Source organism: Anneissia japonica, unplaced genomic scaffold (genome assembly GCF_011630105.1).
Source record: "Anneissia japonica isolate Jap-2015-1 unplaced genomic scaffold, ASM1163010v1 scaffold17412_len611537_cov169, whole genome shotgun sequence".
NCBI classification, from domain to species: Eukaryota; Metazoa; Echinodermata; class Crinoidea; order Comatulida; family Comatulidae; genus Anneissia; species Anneissia japonica.
Window position 1 is genome coordinate 201,420 of NW_022695890.1, and position 25,627 is coordinate 227,046.

Genomic DNA, 25,627 nt, shown 5'->3' on the forward strand with positions numbered 1-25,627 from the left:
TATAACATATGAAAAGTAAACGCCGGTGAGCTTGCGACAACAAAGGAAACATGGGCTTATGATCCTGTTTGGGCCATAGTACTGTATCAAAAGCTTCAATTTATCATATTTAATTACTTGTAAGTACTCCTTTAACACATTTTTGTTAATTTGTGTCATAAAACATTCATAAATTATGTTGTAATTCAAAACAACTGATGTTGTTAGTTCATTAATTAAGGCAGAGAGCTGTCAGATGTTGTGTATCGACATTGTACCGCTCCTGCACAGTCAGTAGGCCGACGATTCGGTTTGACCCGTCTCTTATTACCTTATTTTAGGCCTAGAACTGGCTTAGAAGCCTACGTATTTAATACGAATGAACAATAGACATTTTAAGGTAAGTAATATTTTAGCTGGAACATAGTTTTTTGCCGTTTCTGTAATGACAATTGTCGGTACTTTTGTGCACGAGCAGCTCTTAGTTTAAATTATTGATTTGTAAACAACTGCATATCATATCATTAATATAAATTTCAGTCATTTTATTGAAACTATAACTAAAGATAGAGAAAAAATGTTAACAAATTTAAATGGAACTAGTGGTGAAATGGAAAAACGTCTGGGAATAAAAAATCTGTGCCAGATGTAAGGTTCTGACTTCTGTGAGAGACACTAGAGCTGATAATAATTAGATTGCAAAAGCATTTCTTTTACGCTCATGAGCAACACAAGATCTTTGACCCAAACAGATAACAAATAATTTTGACTCGTATACTTGTCTACAGGACATCTTTTTTTTCTACAAAAACCCTCAACTGGTGGAATAACCTTCCAGAAAATGTATCTTTCTCTAACTTCAGAGGCATTTTTTTAAGGCGGCTATTGCATCATCCAAAGTTTTTTTAATTTTACTTGCACTTCTTAAATTTATTTTTTTTTTTGTATTTTATACATTCTTTTTTATGGACCCTTTCTCGCCGCACTGCACATGTACATACGCTCATTCTTTGGCAACACATCAAAACGTTTGGTTTCTGCCAATGAACGTAAAAGTAGAGCATACTGTACTGTAGATGTACATGAGTTTGAAAGAGCGTCAAACAACCACTTGTTGTACGTAAAGACATTTTATTTTGTAATTACCAGTACACAATAGTAAATTGTGTTTGTTGCTCTTGTTTCAAAATACTGAATGTCAAGCCCCATACCCGTAGGCAGGATTTTGTAAATGTTAGGAGGGATCTTTTTTTCTTAAACAGGTACTTGAGTTCACAAACACCTTTCCCCACTATGATTAGAGGTAGATGCAGCAACACTTCAGATTTTGGGGAAGCTTGGCACTCCAGTAGAAAAAATGTCAATTTTGTGTTTTTGTATTTTCCACATTATAAGCTTAAAAAATAATTGGTCATTATGCTAATTACTCGGTTTAACAATTAGTGACAGTCGGCTGTGTTTGAAATGGCAAGCCTCATGTTAATAATTTGTATTATACAATATACAAATTATAGTGTGGATTTTATTAATCATATAATTTGTATTATTATCATATAAAAACTAATATATTTCAATGATTGAATTATAAGTTGTTATAATGTTGACATTTAAACATTTCCAATATTAATTAAAAACACTCATAATTCTACAGTAAGCTTAGCACTTGACCGACAGGTAATGTTCCAGCTTCTTGTGGTGAAGACCCTGGTTCAAATCTGTCTTGCGTTGGAATTTAATGGACCCCCTGATAGACCCTCAGGGGCTCAATAATGAATGGCTTTATTATTGTACTTATATCATGTGCAGCACATGGGATAAAGACCACAACAGTTAGGTGACTCATTAATATGTCGGATTTGAAGCGGAATCAATCAGAAAGATTATTGCTTGGTCCATATTTAAAACTGGTGTGTGCCCATGTAGTCAAGATGTGCCTATGGTCATGATGTGCATATATATGTGGCAAAGACCAAGCGAGTCACTTGTCTCAAATCGTGATTCAGAGAGAATAGCCAAAACATGTAGGAATGTCAAATTTTTAAAATTCTATTTTATTGCACTAAACTAAACTTTATATATCTGTACATCATGCTACAGTATGCTGTTATTTTCCCCATTGAGAAATGCCCGAAATCATAAACTTTGCAGGCTGATTTCTCATATATTGTTCTTTAACAGCTGTACTGTATGTTTAAACGCTTGTAACTTCATAAGGAAATGTCGGATTTTAATGATTGTTTTACCATTTTATAGCTCTTATTTTACTCCTTAACCCTGTATTAATATCTCAAGATTGATTTTTGTGACGAGTGATTGGTTTGGCTTATCTTTGCCACATATGGCCATGATGTGCCTATATGGTCATCATGATGATGTTATGCCACCATATTTGTTTTTTTCACATGATTTGATAGTCCAAGACCGGACTTAGATTAGTGTGTTTATTACAGGATGTTTACAAAAAAAATGTTGGCTATCTAATAAATGAAAGGGAAATTGAAACCATTAAAAAAATAATTTGGTACCTTTTAAAAATACTTGCATATTAGTCTTAAGTTTCTTCATGGATTTATAAAAATGTGGCGAAGACAAGCAAAACCAGTCACTCGTCGCAAATCCTCTTTCAGAGATAATGGCCAAAACAAGCCGGAATGTCAAACTTTTGGAAATCTGTTTAAACTAACCTTTATATACTATATACAACATGCTATGCTGTTTCCCAATTTTCAATATTAAAACAACAATTTTTAATGATTTGGTGATGATTTAGAAATGCCCAAAATCCTTTGAAGGCTAATTTCTGAAATATTGTTCTTTAAACATCTGTATGTTTAGACTCCTGTAACTTCTTAACAAAATGCCAGATTTAAATGATTTTTTACCATTTTATACTCTCATTTTACTATTTAACCCTGTATTAAAAGCTGAAAATTGATTTTTGCGATGAGTGACTAGTTTGGCTTGTCTTTGCCACAAATTATAACTCCTTGTGTAGACACACTCTCCTGCTGGGAGCCTGTTTTTATCTTTTGAATAAATCGATACACAGCAACATTGCATCATTCTCAAGAGATTGGCAAATTTCATCATGGTCAAATTCAATTTCCAGTTGTTAAATTTTTGTTTCTGTTTTTTTTTTTTTCCCTTGATTTCTTTTTCCCTGTTTGACAGGGGGCACCAAGTATGTTTCAGTGTTGTTCAATTTTGTAAAAATAAATGAGACACAGGTCTCCCTCCAATTAAAGACCACCTCCAATTAAAGACCGCTTTTCTGTGGTCCCTAATTAACAAATGTCTTATCGTTATTATTCTATTTGGAGACCAAAGCTGCTAAAGACCATGGAAACCCCGGTCCCAAAAGTGGTCTTTAATTAGAGAGAGACGTATATCCATATATTTAGTTGTAATGTGACATCATCATGCCCATATATGGGCACATCACACATAAAATTTGATAGTGTTGGCAAAGCCTAAAGCGCTGTCCAGATTATCAAAATTTATTTGACAAAAACATGTGACATGCCTAAATATGGTCATGATAACATCACATCATGACCATATATAGGCACATCGTGACTAAATAATTGAATACAACAGTTTTTTGTCAAATAAAATTTGATAATCTGGACAATCCTTTAATGCTTTTGTCTGACCTGGAATATATTCCTCAACTTTATTTTACTGTTGATTAATTTTTCTTTCTTTTTTTTTTTTTAGTGCAGGCAATTTAATTAATTCTTTGTATTATTTTTTTTTCTTTTTATCAATTTTTATCTTAAAAAGCCAATTGCGAAAAAATATATTTCCAGCATTCTTACTCTTTTCTTCCAGTTATAGAGATATATGTATATTTAACCGGTAACGATGGGTCGACGTGCAAACCAATTTACGCTCCTCCTTTGGAAGAATTACGTTCTTCAGAAACGTAGGATGATATGGACTGTTATTGAAATTGCTATGCCGGTTGTCTTTGCTGTCATCTTGATCGCCATTCGCACAAAAGTAGCCTACACTGTTCATCCAAATGCAACAGAATACCAGGATTTCTCCATTCGACACTTGCCATCTAATCTGAAACCAACACCATATGAACATCAATGGGAAATAGCATACTCGCCCAACAATCCAGTACTTAAAGAATTAATGAGGGACGTTATGAAAAGCTTAGAAGGATCATTTGTATCAATTGATAATGGTAAACAAGTTTTTAATCTTAAATGTTATGGCACATTAAACCTAAACTCTCAAAACCTTGACTCATAAATACCAGGTCTGTGTCAAGGGGGTGTGATGGGCTCATATGCACCCCACTCCTCACCTGGGTATTAAAATTACCATAGTGATGAAAAATCAAAGCTGCAATCCAACCAACTTTTTTTTTTTTTTTTGGTCTAGTTTTGCACACCTCTCTCCATGCCCCCTCATGACAATCTGATCTGTGGCCCCAAACACAGGGATAATTTCCTACAAAAGGTAGTTTTACCACGTACCTTAAGTTTAAGGCTTGGTTTCTCGTCAAAATCTGAACCTGATTCTCTGAAATTTTGTGATTACAAATTATCTTTGTAATACTGTATTATTAAACTGAAACTCAAAAAAAGCTCAAAAATATTTTGGTGGAACTGCCAAACTTAGCTTTTTATTTGGTTTGCAATGATTAATATACAGCATACAGTAGTTAATTCTCCTCACCTGTCCTCTTCCTGTCTCTTATACACATCTAGATGTGTATAAGAGACAGATTTATTACTGTTACCTGTAGATTGATTTTTTTTTTTATTCATTCGACACTTGCCATCTAATCTGAAACCAACACCATATGAACATCAATGGGAAATAGCATACTCGCCCAACAATCCAGTACTTAAAGAATTAATGAGGGACGTTATGAAAAGCTTAGAAGGATCATTTGTATCAATTGATAATGGTAAACAAGTTTTTAATCTTAAATGTTATGGCACATTAAACCTAAACTCTTAAAACCTTGACTCATAAATACCAGGTCTGTGTCAAGGGGGTGGTATGAGCTCTTATGCACCCCACTCCTCAACTGGGTATTAAAATTACCATAGTGATGAAAAATCAAAGCTGCAATCCAACCAACTTTTTTTTTTTTTTTTGGTCTAGTTTTGCACACCTCTCTCCATGCCCCCTCATGACAATCTGATCTGTGGCCCCAAACACAGGGATAATTTCCTACAAAAGGTAGTTTTACCACGTACCTTAAGTTTAAGGCTTGGTTTCTCGTCAAAATCTGAACCTGATTCTCTGAAATTTTGTGATTACAAATTATCTTTGTAATACTGTATTATTAAACTGAAACTCAAAAAAAGCTCAAAAATATTTTGGTGGAACTGCCAAACTTAGCTTTTTATTTGGTTTGCAATGATTAATATACAGCATACAGTAGTTAATTCTCCTCACCTGTCCTCTTCATGCCATTTGACACATAAGGCCATACAGTAGTTAATTGTAGAATTCTTAATTTAAACCAGGTAAAAATATATGTACTGCTACGTTTCATTCTACTATCAGTGGGTCTTCATCTGTGCAATTCATTGTTTAGTGATACTACTCAAGCTTGTATAGAAAACCAAGGTTTCTGTGGAGTTAGTAGATTTGTGGGTAAAGATACAATCAATATATTTTGTTTGTTTTTCTTAAGCTACTGGTTTCGAAAATGAAGAGGAGCTCCTTCAATATGCTGCTAACAAAAGTATGGAAGTAAATGCCACTTTTTTGGGTGGAATCGTATTTGTTGACAATTTTGATAACAAAAACGTACTTCCAAAGAACATCACGTACAGTATACGGTTGAAAGCCAGCCAAGTAAACGTTCCTATTTCGGATGAAACGAGCGGTAACAGTAATATAAGTAGGTGGAAGACGAATATGTTGTATCCACTCGTTCAAGTGCCAGGACCAAGAGAACCTGATGATAAACATGGAGGGGAACCAGGTAAAACAGCACCATCTATTTACTTATTTCACGTAATATTATTTTCTGCATGTTAATCATAATGCATTGGTTTGTTTGTATGTGCTAGTGACATTATTATTTTAAATTGGACATCTTAGTGTACGAAGAAATGGAAATTTCAGAAAAAAAATTAAGGATTTTAAAATTTTTATTATGCCTGTCGCTGCCTTGAAATCTCCAAAAATAAGATACTGTATTATTTCTTTCTAATTAAATATGAATTTATAGCATTTAACCATATTACTACATTGTTTACATTCACCAGTGAAATTTTATTTTTATTTTCTCTTCCCTCTGGATGTTTTTGCAAAACTATTTGCTAAATAAAAAAAATAAAATTTTATTTTCATTTTTTTTTCTGCCCTCTTAAATTCTTGTTTGGGAAACAAGGTATAAACAAAGTCTCCCTTACCTCACTTCAAAGTAAGGTATTATGTGTTTTTTCACATTTACAGGTTACTGGCGAGAAGGATTCCTATCACTTCAAAATGCAATTGATAAGTCGATTCTGAAAGTAAGCAGCGTAGTAACCAACAACATCTCGGTTAATATGCAACGATTCCCATATCCACCGTACAATGATGATCTTTTCATCCTTGTTATTCAGTCTCAACTACCGGTGCTTCTTCTCATCAGCTACATCTTAAACGCCTTAGACATCACCAGAAGTATTGTCCAAGAGAAAGAGAAAAAACTTAAGGTAAGCTGGTGATATTATATAGTAAAATAATATGTAACACAATCGCTGCCATAGATGCGAGTTCATGTCCAACAGGGTTCGCTCAGACCACCAAGATGTGAGGTCAAATTTACAGTAAGGTTGGAAATGTATTACATGTGTTTTACAGTAGTGTACCTAAATCCGGTTACTCACTGCGTGCGACGGCAACGCGACGAAGATGCGGACCCAACAGCTTGTCTTTTTAATGAGGATCCGTTAAGATTGCCACTGACAATCAGCAGACAGCGTTGCGTCGTCTATCCTCGCCAGAAGCAAATGTGGATTCATTGTGCGACAGTTGTATGACCGGCGTACGACGCAGGGAGTGTCCGGCTTAAGAGTCTTGAAATGAGGGTGATGGCAGGGAGAATGGAAGTAGAGAGGGGGGGACACAGTGATTAAATGAGGGGGAACACAATCACAAAATAAGGTGGTAGGTGATTTTTAACTATTTGAGCATGATTTTCAATAGGGGGAAGGGTGTCAAACTTTTTTTGAGGGGGGGTGAGGGTGTGCACACTAGCTAAGGTTTACAAAGGGTCACATATAAATTCAAAAGCACATTGAATGCTAGAATAAATAGAAGAAGAGTAAATAAATACTATTTTGAAAAATCGTAGTACCTTTCTTTGCCAGTTATTTTTCGCGTTAATTGTGGGGGGGGGGGTGTTGTTTTCGCAACCATAAGTTCATAACATTACCTTTTCCTCTTTAACACTGATCGAAGTGGAAATTCTCCATAGTAATACCTACTACATGTCACGTGACCCGCTGTCAACAATCCTTGCGGAATGTGTCTATTGGCCAAAGAAAACCAGTTGAACAAAAATCTCTCTGGACATTGCAAGGCAAGAGTGCATTAGAATCATCAAATTCTGTTTTTATTTTAGGAATCCATGAAAATGATGGGCTTGAACAATTGGTTGCATTGGTCGGCATGGTTGACCAAATGTTTTCTGTTCTTGGCTATCAGCACATTCTTCATGACAATCCTGTTCTGGGTCAAAGTCGGGGACAAGGGATCGGTCATCAGCAACAGTGACCCAACGGTGATCTTTGTCTTCTTCCTTGCTTTCGCCTTGGCCACCATTAGTCTCAGCTTCACAGTCAGTGTTTTTTTCTCAAAAGGTAATTATGTAGATTTTTAGTCATTAAATATGAATGTTACATAGTGTAAAATATCCATCCAAAAGAAATGGAAAGAATAGAATAAACAACGAACAGAAAAGGAAGAAATGAAAAGGTAACAAAATTGAAGGAAAGAATAGACAGAATATAGAGACGTTAGAAAAGAAATGTATATTTTACCTGTATACATTATTTTTTTTTCAATTCAATTCTGGTTTATTCAAAAATAAAATGGCATTGCAGAATAAAATGAATTGCTGCAAATTTACATTATTAAAACATTCAGAAATATAAAAAGTATTAAAAGCTATATATAAATTGTTTAAAATACAAACTGTTTAAAATAGACTGCTATTTAACATCAATAGTAGCTGTAAATTTAATTTTACTATTAGATATATTCTTTATTTATTATTTGAAAATATTTTTCTTGGCAATTAGCATAAATATTCATAATTTTTCTTGTTTGTAGCTCCCCTTTTTTAAGATTTCTAAAAAAATAGATATAAAAAATAGATGAAAACAAATTATTTGATCATACTAAATAGGCCATACAATGGTTTAAAATGAATGTTTTGTGTTTTTTGGAATGTTTACAGAGACAGTTTAAATAACCAGACTTTTATCTAATTACATCTGTGTTTCCTTCTTGTAGCCAACACAGCTGCAGTGGTGGCAGGAGTTGTTTGGTTCTTCACTTACATACCGTACATGTTTCTGATCAACCGCTACAGTAGTCTGAGTAGAGCGTCTAAGTTTGGTGCTTGCCTCCTTTCCAATACTGCCATGGCTTTTGGTGCCTTCATTATTGGCTTATTTGAGGGAACAGGTAAGTCAGTGTAGATAATTTACTAAAGAAACTTAATGTAAAAACAATAAGCTGAATATTCACACATTTTCACATTAGAACCAGTGAAAGAGTTGCAATTACAGTATTATAGTTAATATTTATGATCATACAATATATATGATGTGATATGATACAGTATATATCTTGTTAAATCCTTTTATTGTATTTGGGATGTGGTTTGCGTTGCAGACTCGGTTGATAATGGATAACATAAAATAAGTACAATACAGTATAATATAATACAGTACAAGATAATAATTTACGATCGCCGCTGATCGTCAGTAAAAATACTTACCAAAAAAGAATAATACAATTACAGTATAATACAATGTAATTTTATTTTAAAAATTGAAAAATGCACTTGAAAATATAAAATTCCACAATAAGTGGCTGCTAGTGTTCATTCAAAAATTTGACCATCTGAACAATTTTTATGCCTATCCCTGATTTAGGTGAAGGAGTACAGTGGAGCAACATCGCCAGACCAATCTCAACCGACGACAACTTTACTTTCCTCGATGTAATAGTAATGCTTCTTGTGGATGCTGTTCTTTATGGTGTTATCACATGGTACATCGAGGCCGTATTTCCAGGAGAATTTGGTATTCCAAAGAAGTGGTATTTCCCATTTATGGCACGTAGTGAACAAAATTTTGTTTTAATTTTAGGATAAATAAGGTTTTAACATTTAGTTTAAAGGAACACATTAGAAAAATCTTCTCTTGCAGCCTACACAGTAGCTAACCACCCCCGTTGTAAAAAAAATCAGTAACCTCCACTGTATCCAGCCTTGTCTAATATTTAGTTCAATTGTTTTCTGTAGAAATCCTACTGGTTTGGAACACAAGTGACCAATAAGCCACAGCAAGAAGACTATGAAAACACCAGAGACTCTGAATATTTTGAGAAGGATCCAGTGGATTCGGTTGCAGGAATCCAGATCAAGAAACTGAAGAAGGTAAGCAGTAGTAATATAATGTAAGCATTGGTAATATAAGGTAAGTATTAATTCAGTTATGACATTTAATTTAAATTGTCGCTTTAAAATATATTAGCAGCCATTTTAAAGTCATGCATGTACTTAGTTTTCTTAGAATGTTTATTTTTAACTTTACCATTTTTCGTACTAATTGTACTTTGTTACACTGTAATTGTATATGTATTATGGCACATAACTGAATAATGTTTGCTATTGTTGGAATATCAGTTCTAAGTGCCAGTAGAAACTGAAACTGTAAATGAACTGTGAAATAATCGAAACACGGATTTTATAGAACAATTTACATTGACTTTGTCAACAAGCCACGCTTTTGGTTTAAGTAGTTTTGTTTCCATATATCAAAGTCAGAAGCTGTCCATAACTGTGTACAAGAGCGTATCATCTGTTTATACAAGCTTTTTTAAAAAAAAAATATATAACATTTTGATTATTGTAATGTGGTGTGTGGTAGATCCAATCAAATTCCTAAAAAAAAATGTCCATCACGACCAAAAACAACTCCACTACCTAAGCCTCCTACAGAGAGTTGGTTTATAAAGCATCATTCCATCCTGTAAGTGGCGAGTGTACTTGCTGTTTTCGATGTGAAGGAAATCGAAAGTATGAAAAAAAACATCATGTCTGACTGAGCGCTCCTCACTTAAAAATCAAAATTACACCACCAGGTCAAAAGATTTTTTGAAAGTTGATCATCCACATACTGAATATAGAAAGAAGAGCCTCCATTATTGTGGAGGTGTTTCATGGAATACAAACATACTGTGCTCTCTTACTTTTCAATCCACTTTGCTTGAAGCTAAAAAAAACCCATCAGGTATAGAAAGAATAACTCTAATTCCTCATATTCACCCTGTTTTTAAAACCTTGTGTCTAAATATTCTACCGCCATGCCTGTTTTAACTTCCTTAGGTATTTAAAGGCAAGAAAGTGGCTGTCAATGCGATATCACTTAATGTTTTTGAGGGTCAGATAACCGCACTTCTCGGTCATAATGGAGCGGGAAAAACAACGACCATGTCAATGCTGACCGGCTTATTCCCACCATCTGATGGCACAGCTGTCGTTAATGGTTATGACATATGCGAGGATATTGATGGTGTACGTTCCAGCCTTGGACTTTGTCCACAGCACGATGTTCTATTTGATGATCTGACTGTGGAAGAACATCTATATTTTTTTGCAAAGGTTTGTTAAACTCTTTTTATATATGTGGTAAAGCCAAGCCAAACCAGTCACTTATCGCAAAAAAAATTAATTTTTCGTTATTAATACATTGTTAAGCAGTAAAATAAAAGTTATAAAATGGTAAAAGAATCATTTAAATCCAGCATTCTGTTGTGAAGTTAAAGGCATTTAAACATACAGTTGTTTAAGAATAGTATTGTGAAATAGGCCTTCAAAGTTTACAGTTTCCTCCATTTCTCAGGCAGACACCATCACCATATCGGTAAAAAAAATTGTTTTAACATAAAAAATGGAGAAAATGACAGCATAGCATTATGTATAGATATAGAAAGTGTAGTTTAGTGCAATAAAATAGATTTCAAAAAGTTTGACATTTTAATATGTTTTGGACAAAACAATTTGCATGGAATGACTTTTTTTGCTTGTCTTCGTCACTAAGCCATTTTCGGTCGCATTAATGAAGACTCCTTGACCAAATTAAAAATCATAAATGCTTTGATTTTAATAATTTATTGCTATTAAAAATGACAATTTTTACCCTGATTTTTCATCTACAGCTAAAGAATTGTCCAAAAGGACTTGTCAAAGCTGAAGTTGACAAGTACATTTCATCTCTAAGACTTGAAGACAAACGACATGTTCGGTCTAAAGCGCTGTCGGGTGGCATGAAGCGCAAGTTGTCAGTCGGAATAGCTCTCATTTCTGACTCAAAGGTAAACAGGTGGAAAAATATTATTCGGATCATTATCATAAGATATTATTGGTAATGATCATGACAGTAATTTTAACAGGTGTAAAATTCTTGTTTAGATAATAATTCTAGATGAGCCAACCTCTGGAATGGATCCGGCAGCACGTCGATTCACTTGGGACATTCTCCAACAGCACCGTGCAGGCCGCACAATCCTTTTAACAACTCATCATATGGACGAAGCGGATCTTCTAGGGGACCGCATTGCTATTATGGCTGAGGGGGAACTGCAGTGTTGTGGATCATCTTTGTTCCTTAAAAATCGATACGGTATGGTATTAACTTATTAGAGTTTTTAAAGCCAAACTCCGGAGGAAATTAAAAAAAAAGATATGATGTACAACTGGTTTTTCTAATACACAAAACGCATAATTGACGAAAAACTCGGAAATGGTTAATGAGATTTTTGAATATTTCAAAACTTGGGGGAAATAGGAATGGAATCACCCTTTTTCTACCTTTTTTCCTCAGTTTTTAAATATTCAAAAATCTGTATCTCATTAACCGTTCCCAACTTTTTCATCAAATATGCTTTTTGTGTCTTACACAACATATAAAAAACAGCATACTGTTGATTAGGACACATTCATGCATCTGTTTATATTAAAATGAATATATAATGTAGTCTCTAATCTCTGTTTGGCTCAAATACAGAAACTTAAATTGGTTATACCATATTGGGTCAAAATGACTCCAAAGAGAATAAATATAAAATGAAGGTATTATTAACAATAAATATAATTTACTGGTTCTTTCCAGGTGTCGGCTATCATATGACGATTTCAAAAGCGGAAAATTGCAATGTCGCAGAGATCAAAAACATGATCTATTCTTCTATTAAGGACTCGGAGCTGGAGAATAACATCGGAAACGAACTGACTTTCATCCTTCCAAATGATCAAGTAACCCATTTTGAAGGTCTCTTTAATACAATGGAGAAAAGACGGGAGGAGCTTGGAATCAGAAGTTACGGCGTATCTGTCACCACAATGGAAGAGGTGTTTCTAAAGTGAGTGAGTTTTCAGTCCAGGTCATATTAAGATCTTAATCCAGATGTTTAAAGCTATGCACATACTGCGCCAACGGTCGTCAGCTGACACGTTTCCGGTGTCTCTGTGCAATGCAGTTTTTTTAGTGACAATTGACTCAGTCTGTCATTAACAATCGGCAAAGGATGTCGCATCATTCAGTGCTCACAGACAGTGGAGATGGTTTTGTCAGCCCTATGATGCAATGTGCGTGTAAATTGGTAAACCATCCGCCCAGGCATTGGGCTTATTTGACTGGTTCATTTCGTTGACTGCGATTTTTTGTTGAGTATTATTTTCATTCGACTGGTTCGTAAATAGACTTCGTTTACAACAGATATTAACATAAACCAAGAGTGCATTAATCAACGTTAAGTTATCCATGTGACCAAAACAAATTTGGCTGATTGGTTAGTTTAGCAACAACATTTGCGTTAATATAATTTTGATGGTTTCGTGGTTTAACGAAGAATGACCAGTCGAATACGGCCATTGCATTTTGGGATGCTAATTCATCACAGGCTACTTCCAATCATTTTCCTGGTACCCATTGATAAGGCAATGTAGATAAAGTGCCTTGCTCAAGGACAATTGACATTGTTTTTCTACTACATACTGTATATTCGTTGTATTTTCAACTTTCTTTTTCTTGATACTATTGAATTTCATTTTTTCCTAAATTTTTCAATATTTTTTTATATTTGTCATTTTTTTATATGTAAATTGTAACCATTTGTTGTAATTAAATTTTTAATTACGATGCATTTTAGGAATAAACCTTGAATTGAATCTTGAATTGACATAAGCGAAATGCATAGTGAGGGTGTTAGACCCCGACATTGAGGTTGGGAATACAAACTGTTCCCACCACCTCTGTCACCAGTTGCCTAACCCGAATTTTGTAGAATACCTGACTTGTACGTATTGAGTTCTAGTACAATTTAGCTTAAGTTGAAAATTAAATTTCTATTTGTCTGTTGATTTCCCAGAGTTGGAAACCAGTCACGCTTCACTGAAAATGATGACAGCAGTGGTTACCGTAGCAATGCCTCCTCAATCAGCAGTGAGGAAAGTTTGTCTGTTGAAAGGTCACATGTACAGTCCCACGCTCATGATGAGACAACCCCTCTACTGTCGACATCTGATCCTGAAGTTGGTAGGAACTAAGTAGCATACAAATGTCATATAAACTTCAATGCATTTGAAACTATTTTTTGCATTGTTGCTGTAGATTACTACACTCACCAGTTCTAAAACAGTGGTGGCAAGTTAGGACTCAATCAGAGGCTCCAAGTCTTTCAGAAGTTGCGGGAGTCTCCCAGACATTGAGACGGCCACTCGCACTCTGCCAAACAAGCAACAATCTCCCAGAAAATAATGCATATTCCGCAAATTCTAATATTTCCATGTTTTTACTATAATAAAATTTTTCTGTCTTTTTTTTTCTGCAGGTTTTGTAACGCATGCTTTTCGAAATTCAGGAATTTACTTGTATATCCAACAGTTTTATGGAATGTTTGTTAAACGAATTATACATACAAGACGTAATCTGCTTGTAACGTTGGCCCAGCTGTTAATCCCGCTAGTTTTCACCGCGTTTGCCCTTTTAGCAGTCAACTCATTTCCGCCGCCTTCCGATTTACCAGCATTAACCTTGAAGCCAGCAACTTACGGTGCCACCAAAGTGCTTTACTGCCATGACGTTCATTCAGAGCGGTATAGCCAATATTCTAAAGCATTTGCCGAACAGTTTAATGGGACTATCACGAAGACTGAGAATCTTAACAAAGAGAATGACACCTGTGATATGGAAGACGTGATCATTCGTAAAAGCAATAAAAACATGGTAACATTTAATAATGAATATTTGATAGCGGCTGTGTTCAAAAATAATACAGATGATAATCGTTTAAACGGGATTGCATTCTTTAACAATCAACCATGGCACACGCCTGCTATTGCCCTTAACGCGTACAGCAATGCCCTACTTAAAGCATCTTTGAACAGTTCATATTCTTTGATGACAATCAACCACCCATTGCCACGTTCAGTGTCTGAGAGAGCAGACGACGAAATAAACGGTGGATTCACAACAGGTTTTGCGATTGCGTTCGATATGGTGTTTGGAATGTCGATACTTGCAAGCACGTTTGTTGTTTTCCTAATTAAAGAGCGTGCAACGAAAGCAAAGCATATCCAGTTTGTAAGCGGCGTGCATATCACCAATTTTTGGTTCTCAACTTTTCTTTGGGATCTCATTAATTACATGATAACATGCTTACTAATCTTGATAGTTTTCTTCGCATTCGACGTTGAGGCCTATACGGAAGACGGCAGGATCGCCTACGTCCTCTTACTCCTCTTCCTCTACGGCTGGGGTATCATACCCCTGATGTATCTCTTCTCGTTTGTGTTTAAGACGCCATCAGTTGGGTTTGTCCGCATGACAATCCTCAACATTCTCCTAGGTACCACCGCATTTCTTGCTGTGGAGATTCTGGAAATTCCGGAATTGAATTTGATGACAGTTGCGAATACGCTTCACTGGATCTTCCTGTTCTCTCCATCATTTTGTCTCGCAAAGGCTATGAATGATATGTACATGAACTATCAGTTCTTGAAAATCTGCAAATCAAGTCCTGAGGCTGAGTTTTTCTGCAAATATTCAGACAACCGTAAGAATAATATTTTTCTACCAAATAATACAGGGGTTCTCAACTATATCGGAATAAGGGCCAAAATTGTTAGTTGAATAAGTTTGAAGGGCCAGGGCAGGAAGTGTACTTCGGCACATGGTACCATTTAAAAAACGCAGGGAAAGATGCTTGGGAGAGTGATGTCCCCCTCTGCAATTAGAAATATTTAGAAAATAATAAGCTTCTAGACACTTATACAGGGCATCTTGACCTAAAACATTAAGCAAGTGACTGCGATAGGCCAAAATTTGGCGTGTTTATGATTTCCTTTCTCTGCTGTTTGCTGCAATAACTTTTCAGATTTGATTGATAAAATCGCTACAATTTGTGGGGCAATTTATAGGTCTAGTCGACATAACAAGAATACAGAATTAATACAGTTAAAAATCTAGGCCCAAGTCAAATTTTGCGGGCCTGAGATTGCCCGTGACCTCCCATTTGAGAACCCCTGATATAATAGATTATTTAAAAGCCTGGGACTTACTACGTCATACGACGTACCATCATTGGGCGGTGTAGCCAACTCCACTTTCTGTAAGCGTTAAATGATGCGACGTCTGCTGGTTGTTGGTGGCAGTCTGAACGGAACGTCATTAGAAACGAACCATTGCATGCGTGTTGTGGCGCTGCGTTCTCCATAGAGAAACGCATTGACCAACGACCTTCGGGCGCAGTTAGTGCTTGGCTCAACATGACCAGTTTTATCAATATAAGTCGTATTAAAAACAATGAAAAATAAAAATAGTTGAACGCACACAAAAATAGCTGAGCGCCCTCGTCAAGATGCTGTTCTGCATTTGCTCAGGCCTACTGTACAGTACTGTAAATAAGAATATAAATTTAATTTGAAAAGTTTAATAATATTCTCTTGTTCATCACTTAAAATGCATACTGCCCTCTTGATATGCACTAATTCATAATTCAATTAAAAAATGTATTTACATTTTTCTTCATTTACATTTTCAGCAAGCATTAGATATGTTGACAATTACCTAGATTGGGAGACTCCTGGTATTGGTCGTGACCTGGTATTTTTAGCTATCGCCGGTGTTATATACTTTGCCTGGGTGTTACTTATAGAATTTGGTGCTTTTAGGTCGTTAAGGTACATGATCTTTGGCAAATGCTGCAATCCGAAAATTCAAGCACCCACTGAACCAGAACCAATGGTAGAGGTAGTGTAATGTTTTGTTAATGTATTTTATATTTATTTATTTATTGAACATATCCGGAGCGTGTAACAACCTTTTTTATACATGGTCCTATTTTGTGGTACAAAATTGCAGTACATAAAATAACAAGTTTAAATTAATAAAATTGAAAAGAGACTTATTTACAAATATGATAAAAAGCTTAATCTAAAACATAGAATTTTCATTTTTAATTAATAATTTTAAGATTGATTTATAATTCATTTATTTTACCATATTTAAATTATCATATTTATTCAAATAGATGCCCCAGGGCGTAAAAACATTCTCAACAATAATTGTTGAGAATGTTTTTGCTTGGCGTTTACCTGAGGGAAGCGTTTTTACGAACGAGGTGTTTAGTTTATTTGAACAATGCGTTTAAATTTTTTTGCTATAAAATGAAAATGTATATACTCAAATAAATGCTCCTTAATTTTTTTTGTCCAACCAGCGCTGATATTATGGCAGTAGGTTGTGCCATCCCTACCTTAGCTTCTTGGCCATTGACTCGCCATTGTCTTGCTCATCATTATTTCACCAACAAAATAATATTTTATCAAAGATATTAAGATATCCTGCTCCTTAAGACACCCATTTCTTTGAATACTAGTTATTACCAGTTTGAATTAGGCAAATATTAATGCTATGAAAATTGCCCTATTACTGTGACCTTGGTAACACAGAACATTTTACTATACTATATCAATTTCAGCCATCCAGCTTAACCTGTGAGATCATTTGATCTCAGGTTGCATGTTCACATAAGATATAGTTTAAATAATTATGTATTTATAATTTTGTAGGAAGACGAAGATGTATTGAAAGAGCAAGATCGAATACTGTACACTACCGTAGATGACCTGTTCAAAACCGATGCTCTGATCATTAAGGAGCTTCGAAAAGTGTACCCAAAGAAAGGAGGGAAAGATGTGGTGGTGGCCGTTGACAACATGTGCCTCGGGGTTCCACATGGGGAATGCTTTGGACTCCTAGGAATTAATGGTGCTGGCAAGACGACCACCTTTAATATGTTAACTGGTGATGTTCCATTAACTGCTGGAGATGCATTCATTGAGAAATTTAGTGTGAAGTACAACATTCAAAGGGTAAAACACATTTTTATTCTCTATTTCAAATTCCATTATTTTAAAGATCTGTCCACACTATCGAAAACCATGCCTATATATAGTCACGATGTGCCCATATATAGTCATGATGTGCCCATATATAGTCATGATGTGCCTATATATCGTCATGTGATGTCATCATGACCATATTTAGGCATGTCACATATTTTTGTCAAATTAAATGTGATAGTGTGGATAAGGCTTAACAGGTGAATGTTGGAGTGAAGCTTGAGGTAGAAGTGTTTTGGCAGTGGGTGAGGTTCATCTTCTGAATGTCAAGGTCAGAGTTCAATTCCTTAATTTGCATTAATTGTGTCCTTGGGTAAGGCACTTTACCTATGGTTGTCTGTTATCCCAGGAGTACATGCGGGTACTCTGTTAGGTTTGACCCTGACTGCACTAGTTAACTGCAACATTATGGAATTATTCCCAGGGAGCTGAGTATGTATTCCATGTGTGTTTGATCCAGTGACCAGCGTGAAGTGCTTAGACTAAGTGTCTCCAATGCGTGACCCAATGTCCCCGATCAGGTATCATTCAGAATCTTTTGAAAGTGGTCCAGGGTACGAATCCCCCGCAAAAAATGAAAATTTAGAGGTTTCAAAGGCTTTTTAATCGATTTTATAGTCTACTAATATATGGAAAATACATATAATTTTTTTTTCTCCCCGACAGGGCACCACCCCTGACAAGAAAATGCTACTTAGGTTCTCTACTAGAGAAATTCTATTGTCAGAGTTTCTAAATATGGTATTACAAACTATATATTTATAATTTAAAGGTGCAACAGAATATTGGCTACTGCCCTCAATTTGATGCTTTGATTGATGAGATGACTGGTAGGGAGACGTTGTTCATGTATGCTAGGCTTCGTGGCGTTAAGGAGGCAATGATACCAAAGGAAGTTGAGAAGCTTTTGAGTCTGTTTAGCCTCAATGTACACGCTGACAAACAGACCAAGGCTTACAGGTAAGTACTGCATCGTTTGTTGCGTGGCTATTGTGTACAGTGGGGTATCTGCACTCAAGTTGATAAAAATCACTTAACTAAATCATCGAGTCCTTCTTCTACTTCACAGTCTGGCATTAGGCACTACAGTGTATATGTTTTCTAATCTCATATTTTCTAAACCATATATTTTTCCATGTTGTTTCAGTGGAGGAAATAAACGCAAACTGAATACGGCCATTGCATTGATAGGGGATCCACCAGTCGTTTTCCTTGATGAACCCTCCACTGGGATGGATCCTGGAACACGACGGCTACTGTGGGATTCCATTTGCCAAATAAGAGCATCCGGACGCTCCATTATTCTGACATCGCACAGGTTAGTAGAATTAAATGTATCTTAATGACAGTGTTAATGTTGGTGATGATGATGACGATGACAATAAGCACTACTCGCAACTAGTTGAGGACAGATGACGAGTCGTAAGGTTGGCATAAGCTGACCTTGATAAGTGTGTTCGTGTATTGTTTATATTTTATAGTATTTTAAACATTCACAGGGCTTGTGATTTAATGCGAGCAAGTGCACTCGCAAACCATCACTCACCTAAACTCCTCTTCAAAGGTGTGAAAAATAGAGCACCTTGGCTTTGAAAATCGCTCACCTTAAAAATAGTAAAAACCCCCAAATACTATGGCTGCGCTTTCTGCTAAGGATGTATTTTGTGTTGCTTTGAAATCTAACACCACTTTAATGACCACAGTTAGTAATTAAGTGTGAAACAAGTTCTTGTAATCTCTAAAGCTCTGATGAGGGCAGTATAGTAGAGGCAGTAGAGCTAAAAAAAGATCTATTAATCAGTCAACTATTAATCAATTAGCTGAGTGTTTCTAGATCTCCTCATGAGGGCAGTAGAGCTAAAAAAGATCTATAATAAATCAACTATTATTCAATCAGCCTGATGAGGGCAGTATAATAGAGGCAGTAGATCTAAAAAAGATCTATTAATCAATCCGCCGAGTGTTTCTAGAGCTCCTCATCAGAGCTAAAACCTATTTCACAGAAGCTTAAATTTCCCCCTCCCACAAATAATCAATTAGGTGTATTTTTTAGCTCACCTGCAATTTTCAAATAACAAGCCCCGCATGTAATTATGTTTATAATAATGTTTATATTTATTTATTTATATATTTTAGCATGGAAGAGTGTGAAGCTCTATGTACTCGTCTTGCAATAATGGTGAATGGAAAATTTAAATGCCTTGGTAGTATACAACATCTGAAAAGCCGATTTGGCAAGGGCTACACGCTACTAGCCAAGGTTGCCCCAGATGGCAGTGGACAGAATCTATGTCAACTGAAAGTGTTTATTGAAGAAAAATTTCCAGGTAAGGTTCAGGATTTCTTTATTAATAATACAACACTAAATGATGAGGCTTGCTCATTGTTACTGCAAAGTATGGTGTTTTTTGCATTAGAATCTTTTGTTATGTCACAGATCCTTATAGGACCTGTGTTTATATACTTTCTGGCTCCTGTAAGAAGGTGGTGGGAGTGTGTGGCACAGCGTATGAAGTGTTTTACTTCTGATCGGGAATTCAAGACCGACGCTTACCGCATTGCTTCTGTCCGTGGACAAAACACTTTACTTACGTTTGCCTCTCTTCACTCAGTAGTATAAATGGGAGGGTCATGCTGTTAACCTGCTCATCGCAGACCCTGCTACGACTGTTTCAGTCAATTACTGTAATAACAGCAACTAGAATCGATTATGATTCATACCAACAAATGAATGAGAAGGTGCTAGTATAAAACTGTCAAAGGTTTATCTCCTCTTTACAGCTGAGCCTTTGGCCTAGAGTTAATGTCCCTGCTCCTTATGCCGGTTCAAACCTGGCCAGCGTCGGGTCACTTTGCTCCTCGAATAACCCTCACATGAAAGTTAGGTGGGATAAGAGACAATGTGTCCATTACATATTGGAACTGCAGCTGCTGCAAGTCCTGTGGGGCCCAGCCAAAAAGTTTCCTGTCAGACGAATCCTCACATGAATCAAAAAAGAAAAATTTGTTTATTTTACATAATAATTAACATTTTTTTCTCCACACAAACAGATAGCAAACTTAAAGATGAGCATGAAGGTTTGGTACATTACCATATACGTAGCTCAGACTTAAGTTGGGCTTCTGTGTTCGGTACCATGGAGAAGGCGAAGGCTGTTTACAACATCGAAGACTATTCTGTCAGCCAGACCACGCTTGAGCAAGTTTTCCTGAATTTTGCCCGTAATCAACGAGATGAGGATGACTGAATTGATGTACAAGGGACACAAGTGGCAGAGGGGCTTAAAATTCCCCATTGAATAGGCCACCCCAATTTCCTGTTGGACATGACTTGTTGGACCAAAACAAGAATTCTTTTCTTTTTGAAAAATTTCCCTCCTCATACAAATGCTGGCACTGCCACTAGCTGACTCACAAATCATGAAATATTGGCTTACGTGCAAATACTGATGAAAATCATGCAAGAGGCTATTGTGTAATATATGTGCGATGCAGCTTGATAATATTGTATGTTTGCTGCAGTCCATTTTATAATACTGTAAGATATGAATTGTTGGAGAATGCTTACCTTGTGATTTCCTGTCAAATCCTATATTTTACCCTTTCTACAATCCCAGAGTTCAAATAAACAAATAAAGCAACTATGCTCGCTAACCATTTCACAGTGATTTTCATTAAGCTGCTGTATTTGCTAATACTTAGTGCGAGACTAAGATTTAATAGTCTGTGTATAAAGCTGGGGGCTCACTATGTCGTACAACGAATCTAACTCCGCTCCGTGTGACCGCTAAGACGGCATGACGCCGTCTGTTGATTGTCGGTAGTAGTTTGAGTTGATCAGCATTAAAACCGACCCATTGAGTGTGCACCATGGCGTTGTGTTCTCCATAGAATCTCTACAATCGTCGACTGTCAGATAAAGTGAGTTCTCAGCTGAACACTTAAAAGATGCGCTCAATTAAACAAGCCAATGAAATAGAAATTACATAAAATTATTATTTTATTATTACATGAGAAATTATGAAAAAATATATAGAATGGCCGAGACTCACAAGCAGTGGTGACACATGACAGCCGACCTTTGAATCAAAGATGGCAATACTTGTTGATGATATAGATATATTTTTAATAATTCCATCTGGTTTTATTTATTTAATAAATAAATTGATGTTAGTTTACAATTATCTTTAGTTAGTGATGAAGTCTCTAATTGGTAATTGTGCAATAAATTATGCTATTTGCTACAATAATAGCAAATAATCAAATTAAATAATTTTATATATTTTAATTGCAATGCATATGTTTTATATAAATTAATTTTCTAAAAGATTCCAGGATGCATATATTTAATTGCAATTATTTTTACATAAATATCGAGAATATATATATACAAATAATTTTGTAGTAGGGCCAAGCTTCTATAGTTTTATTGTACAAGATGAGCGAAGAATTTTTAGTGTTGTTTATTTTTAAACAATTATTCCATATACATGTTTTTTTTCTTTCATGTTCAGCTATCGAGTAAGGCTGTTACTCTACTTAAGTTTTATTACTCGGATTGGAGTTATGTTGAGTTGATGAACATAATATGCAGTGCATTTTAAACTATAAACAATGCAATTTTTAAAACATTCTTTTAGGTAGATGTGTGTAGAAGTTGTCAGAGAATTATAAAAAAAATTGAAAATATTCTATAAATTGCTACTGTATTGTACTTATAATAAGAATGAGTCAAAATATTTTTAAAAGATGTAATTTTTATATAGAATTTAACAGTTTAGTGGCATTTTTGTTCAGCATTTAGTTAAGTTGTAAGATTCTTGCATTTTATTGTTGTGTCTCTATCTGTTATAACATTGTAGTTAAAGTATTGTTGTCTGCTGGTGCTCTACTGCACCTACTGTGGGGCCCCAGGAGCCGAGCTTAAATTTCCAAGTTGAATGACCACTATTGCTAATATATCCTTTTTCTCAAAATCCCAAGTACTGTACAAGATATCTTATAAGAATTTTGAGCTGTGTAACTTAGATTCAGTCCCCACTCTCAAATGTTGTATGACAAATAAATGTGATATGCCTATATTTGGGTGTAATATAATGACATCATCATGCACATGTATGGGATAGGCACATCACATAAATACTGTACATACATAACATCATTTATATTGCGCTATTTCATGAAGATCAGAGCGCTCAAAGCGTGGACTACAGTTGCTTATACAGTGACTTTCTTCTCCCCTGAGGGTCCCTTTGTGTCTGAGCTGGCTGGTAAATCAGTGCCAGCTACTCTCGTCTGTCCACAACAGGAGCTGTATGGGCCAGTATACCAGGGTAACCCCCTACTCGTCTCAAAAGATTTACTGGGTCCTTTATAGTGCACATGACTCTATTGTCCACACTGGGCCTACGGTTTATAGTCCTTATCCGAGAAGACTTGTTCCACCTCCAGAATCATATGTTGTGTAAATTACTATTGCAGGGGTAGGTAAACAATACTATTGCAGGGGGGTGAAGTGGACTATGGGGAGTGATTTGTGCCAATGTTTTAAAGTTTTGGCCTCAGATGACATTTCTTTTAAAATTTGCTCTATACTTTTCATTCATAAATATGCTTATTCATATTTTGTATTAATATTTTTTGCAACAAGTTTTATTTGTGATTAGAAGATTTTTTACCTGATTTGTAATATGTAATATGGGGAGTGATTTGTGCCAAAGTTTCAAAGTTTTGGCTTCATGTGACATTTCTTTTAAAAATTGCTATATACTTTTCATTTATAAATATGCTTATTCATATTTTGTATTAATATTTTTTGCAATAAGTTTTATTTGTGATTAGAATTTTTTTACCTGATTTGTAATATGGAATTTTTATTTTTTTTAAAATAGTCTTTATAGATTCAGTGTTTAGTTTAATAAAGAAATTTAGTATAGTTTATATTTATAGATTTCCAATATTGAATGCGAGATTGTTAGACAGTAAGACCTAGGTTATTTATTGTAATTAAGATTAGATTGATCATATACTGATAATTAAAAATTATAATGCTGAATTTGAAATACTTAAGTTAATATTTGAAGAAAAAAAAAATTGTTGACAATTTTGTTATTGATATAGATATCAGTACTGAAGGGTCCACTGATTAATCTCAAATAAGATAGTATAATACATACTCCAAGTATCGAAATGCATGCCATCGTGTCGGGATTCAATATTTCGACATTAATTATGTCATCATCAGTACTGCTTTCCTTGTTTAATATTAAAGGGGTGTGTCTTGAGGGCGCAGGAAATCCCACAGCACGTCATGATTAATAAGGAAGAGGAAATGTAAATTGTACGTTGAATGTAATAAAGGAAATTACGCCAATCAAATCCTTTGTTGTTCAGACTTGTTTTGCTTCTTTATTTCTTAGATCAGAAATATTATGACGAGTTAGCGCAGTGATAAGGTATTAGGCTTTGCTATAACAGTGGTGGCGCCAACAGGCAAGGGGGAATGGAGGGAATTCCCCGTTGGACAGGCCTGGACCCCCTATTGTCCAACACCACAAGGAGATCGCCGGGTCAAAAATAACAATTTTCCTATCTAAATAACGTTATTTTGGTTGCCAATTCCTAATATTGTGGTCTAAAAGCACAATTTGGACCATACTAAGCCATAAAAACTGTCCCTGTGAACCCTAAGAGGGAATTTTTATCCCGGGACTCGGACCTGGCTCTAGTCGTCCCCTTTGGTTCTGACCCCTGTCAGATATGTCGGACCCCTTGTCGGCAAATTTATGGAGCCACCACTGGGTGCGAAAATGATCGAGTTGGAGGAATAGTTGATTTGAACCAAAGGTATGTGAGAGTGCTTTTGATTGGTGGAAAAGAGTGCTCATGTTTAAATCGACCATTTATCTTAGTTTGTCAGTTTTGTTTATGGATTTTGGGTACAGTATAATCTTGGTGATATTTCGTCTGATGGAAAGTTGAGCTTTCATAGCATTAGCATTTTTCACTCTTGCACATGCATGGAATAACCCTCGTTCTCGATGCACTGCAAATAACCAAAACCGAGATCAATATGATTTGCCCTCATCCTGCATTTAACGACAAGACAGAATCCCCAAAAGGATATTTTTATACTGTACATAAATAATGGTTTGAATTACCAATCGGTGCCTGACTAACGACTTTTTGAAAGTTGCTTTTTTGGCATTCTATACTGCCACTGGCGGCGTAGTGACCAGACCTAGCATAATTGTTCTATCTGGCAGCACCCGGGACCACTTTCGACAGGTTGTTAGCGACGCCCGACCACGCCCATTTTTTTCTCGTCGGGGAAACCCCCGTACACCCTTCTAAATCCGCCACTACATAACGTCATCACACTTTAATTGGTGTAATATACAGCATAGGGTGAGTAGAAAGTTTAACATTTTAATTGGCGGCCGGTAGATGAACTGAGCAGTATAATATATAATAATATATATAAATGAAGCTGTTTGTCGGAAATGAGCAGTATTGACGAATGAACTTCAATTATATATTATATACTGAATATATAATAATAAATTGTATGCCGGGTACACCCAGTGGCGGATCTAGGATTTAACAATGGGGGGTGGGGTGGATAATGCAATTTGCGAAGCACCAAGCAATGTGGGTGGGGGGAGGGGTGGATTTGACAAGGGCGCAGATCTGTTTCAAATGGTGGGGGGACATTTCGTGAGTGAAAATTTTAGGAAATAGCTCTAGATGAACGGAACACCTTCATATAGTAAAATTTATCGTCATGACATCACCATTTATAGTCAAAATGAAGCGCCAACAAATTGCCAAACTGTCCTATACTTGGCTGGCCTGTGGTAGCTGTGAAACTTGCATGATGGATCTGTCTGTTGATGGCCTGTAGTAATATTGTTGGACGGGAAAGTCTAAAATGGGAAATTGTTCTTTGCTCGCTGGTGGTGTACGCTATTTGGTTGTAGT

At 35.7% G+C, this 25,627-nt stretch overlaps 1 protein-coding gene across 2 annotated transcripts; it reads left to right on the top strand.

Moving 5' to 3' along the window:
* LOC117101595 (ATP-binding cassette sub-family A member 3-like) lies at positions 1-24,025 on the top strand. 2 transcript variants are annotated; one of them, XM_033241579.1, is made up of 21 exons: positions 1-119; positions 3,811-4,083; positions 4,816-4,906; positions 5,645-5,938; positions 6,415-6,659; positions 7,571-7,808; positions 8,464-8,637; positions 9,111-9,292; positions 9,482-9,616; positions 10,568-10,843; positions 11,401-11,556; positions 11,654-11,864; positions 12,354-12,603; positions 13,612-13,778; positions 14,074-15,297; positions 16,285-16,493; positions 17,315-17,617; positions 18,420-18,607; positions 18,795-18,965; positions 19,784-19,974; positions 20,699-24,025. In XM_033241579.1, the coding sequence occupies exons 2-21, from the start codon at positions 3,844-3,846 to the stop codon at positions 20,893-20,895; spliced, it is 5,142 nt and encodes a 1,713-aa protein (XP_033097470.1). In that variant the 5' UTR covers positions 1-119; positions 3,811-3,843; the 3' UTR covers positions 20,896-24,025. The 2 variants fall into 2 exon arrangements, with proteins under 2 accessions (XP_033097470.1, XP_033097471.1); XM_033241580.1 differs by having other exon boundaries at positions 21-119; positions 3,817-4,083.
* The last annotated feature ends 1,602 nt before the right edge of the window (positions 24,026-25,627 follow it).

Bases quoted from the DNA above. Each gene is read 5' to 3' on its own strand.
- LOC117101595 (XM_033241579.1), top strand. From the start codon at position 3,844: ATGGGTCGACGTGCAAACCAATTTACGCTCCTCCTTTGGAAGAATTAC. The intron at 9,293-9,481 runs GCACGTAGTGAA...TGTTTTCTGTAG, and splicing joins AGTGGTATTTCCCATTTATG to AAATCCTACTGGTTTGGAAC. The intron at 17,618-18,419 runs GTAAAACACATT...TATAATTTAAAG, and splicing joins TGAAGTACAACATTCAAAGG to GTGCAACAGAATATTGGCTA.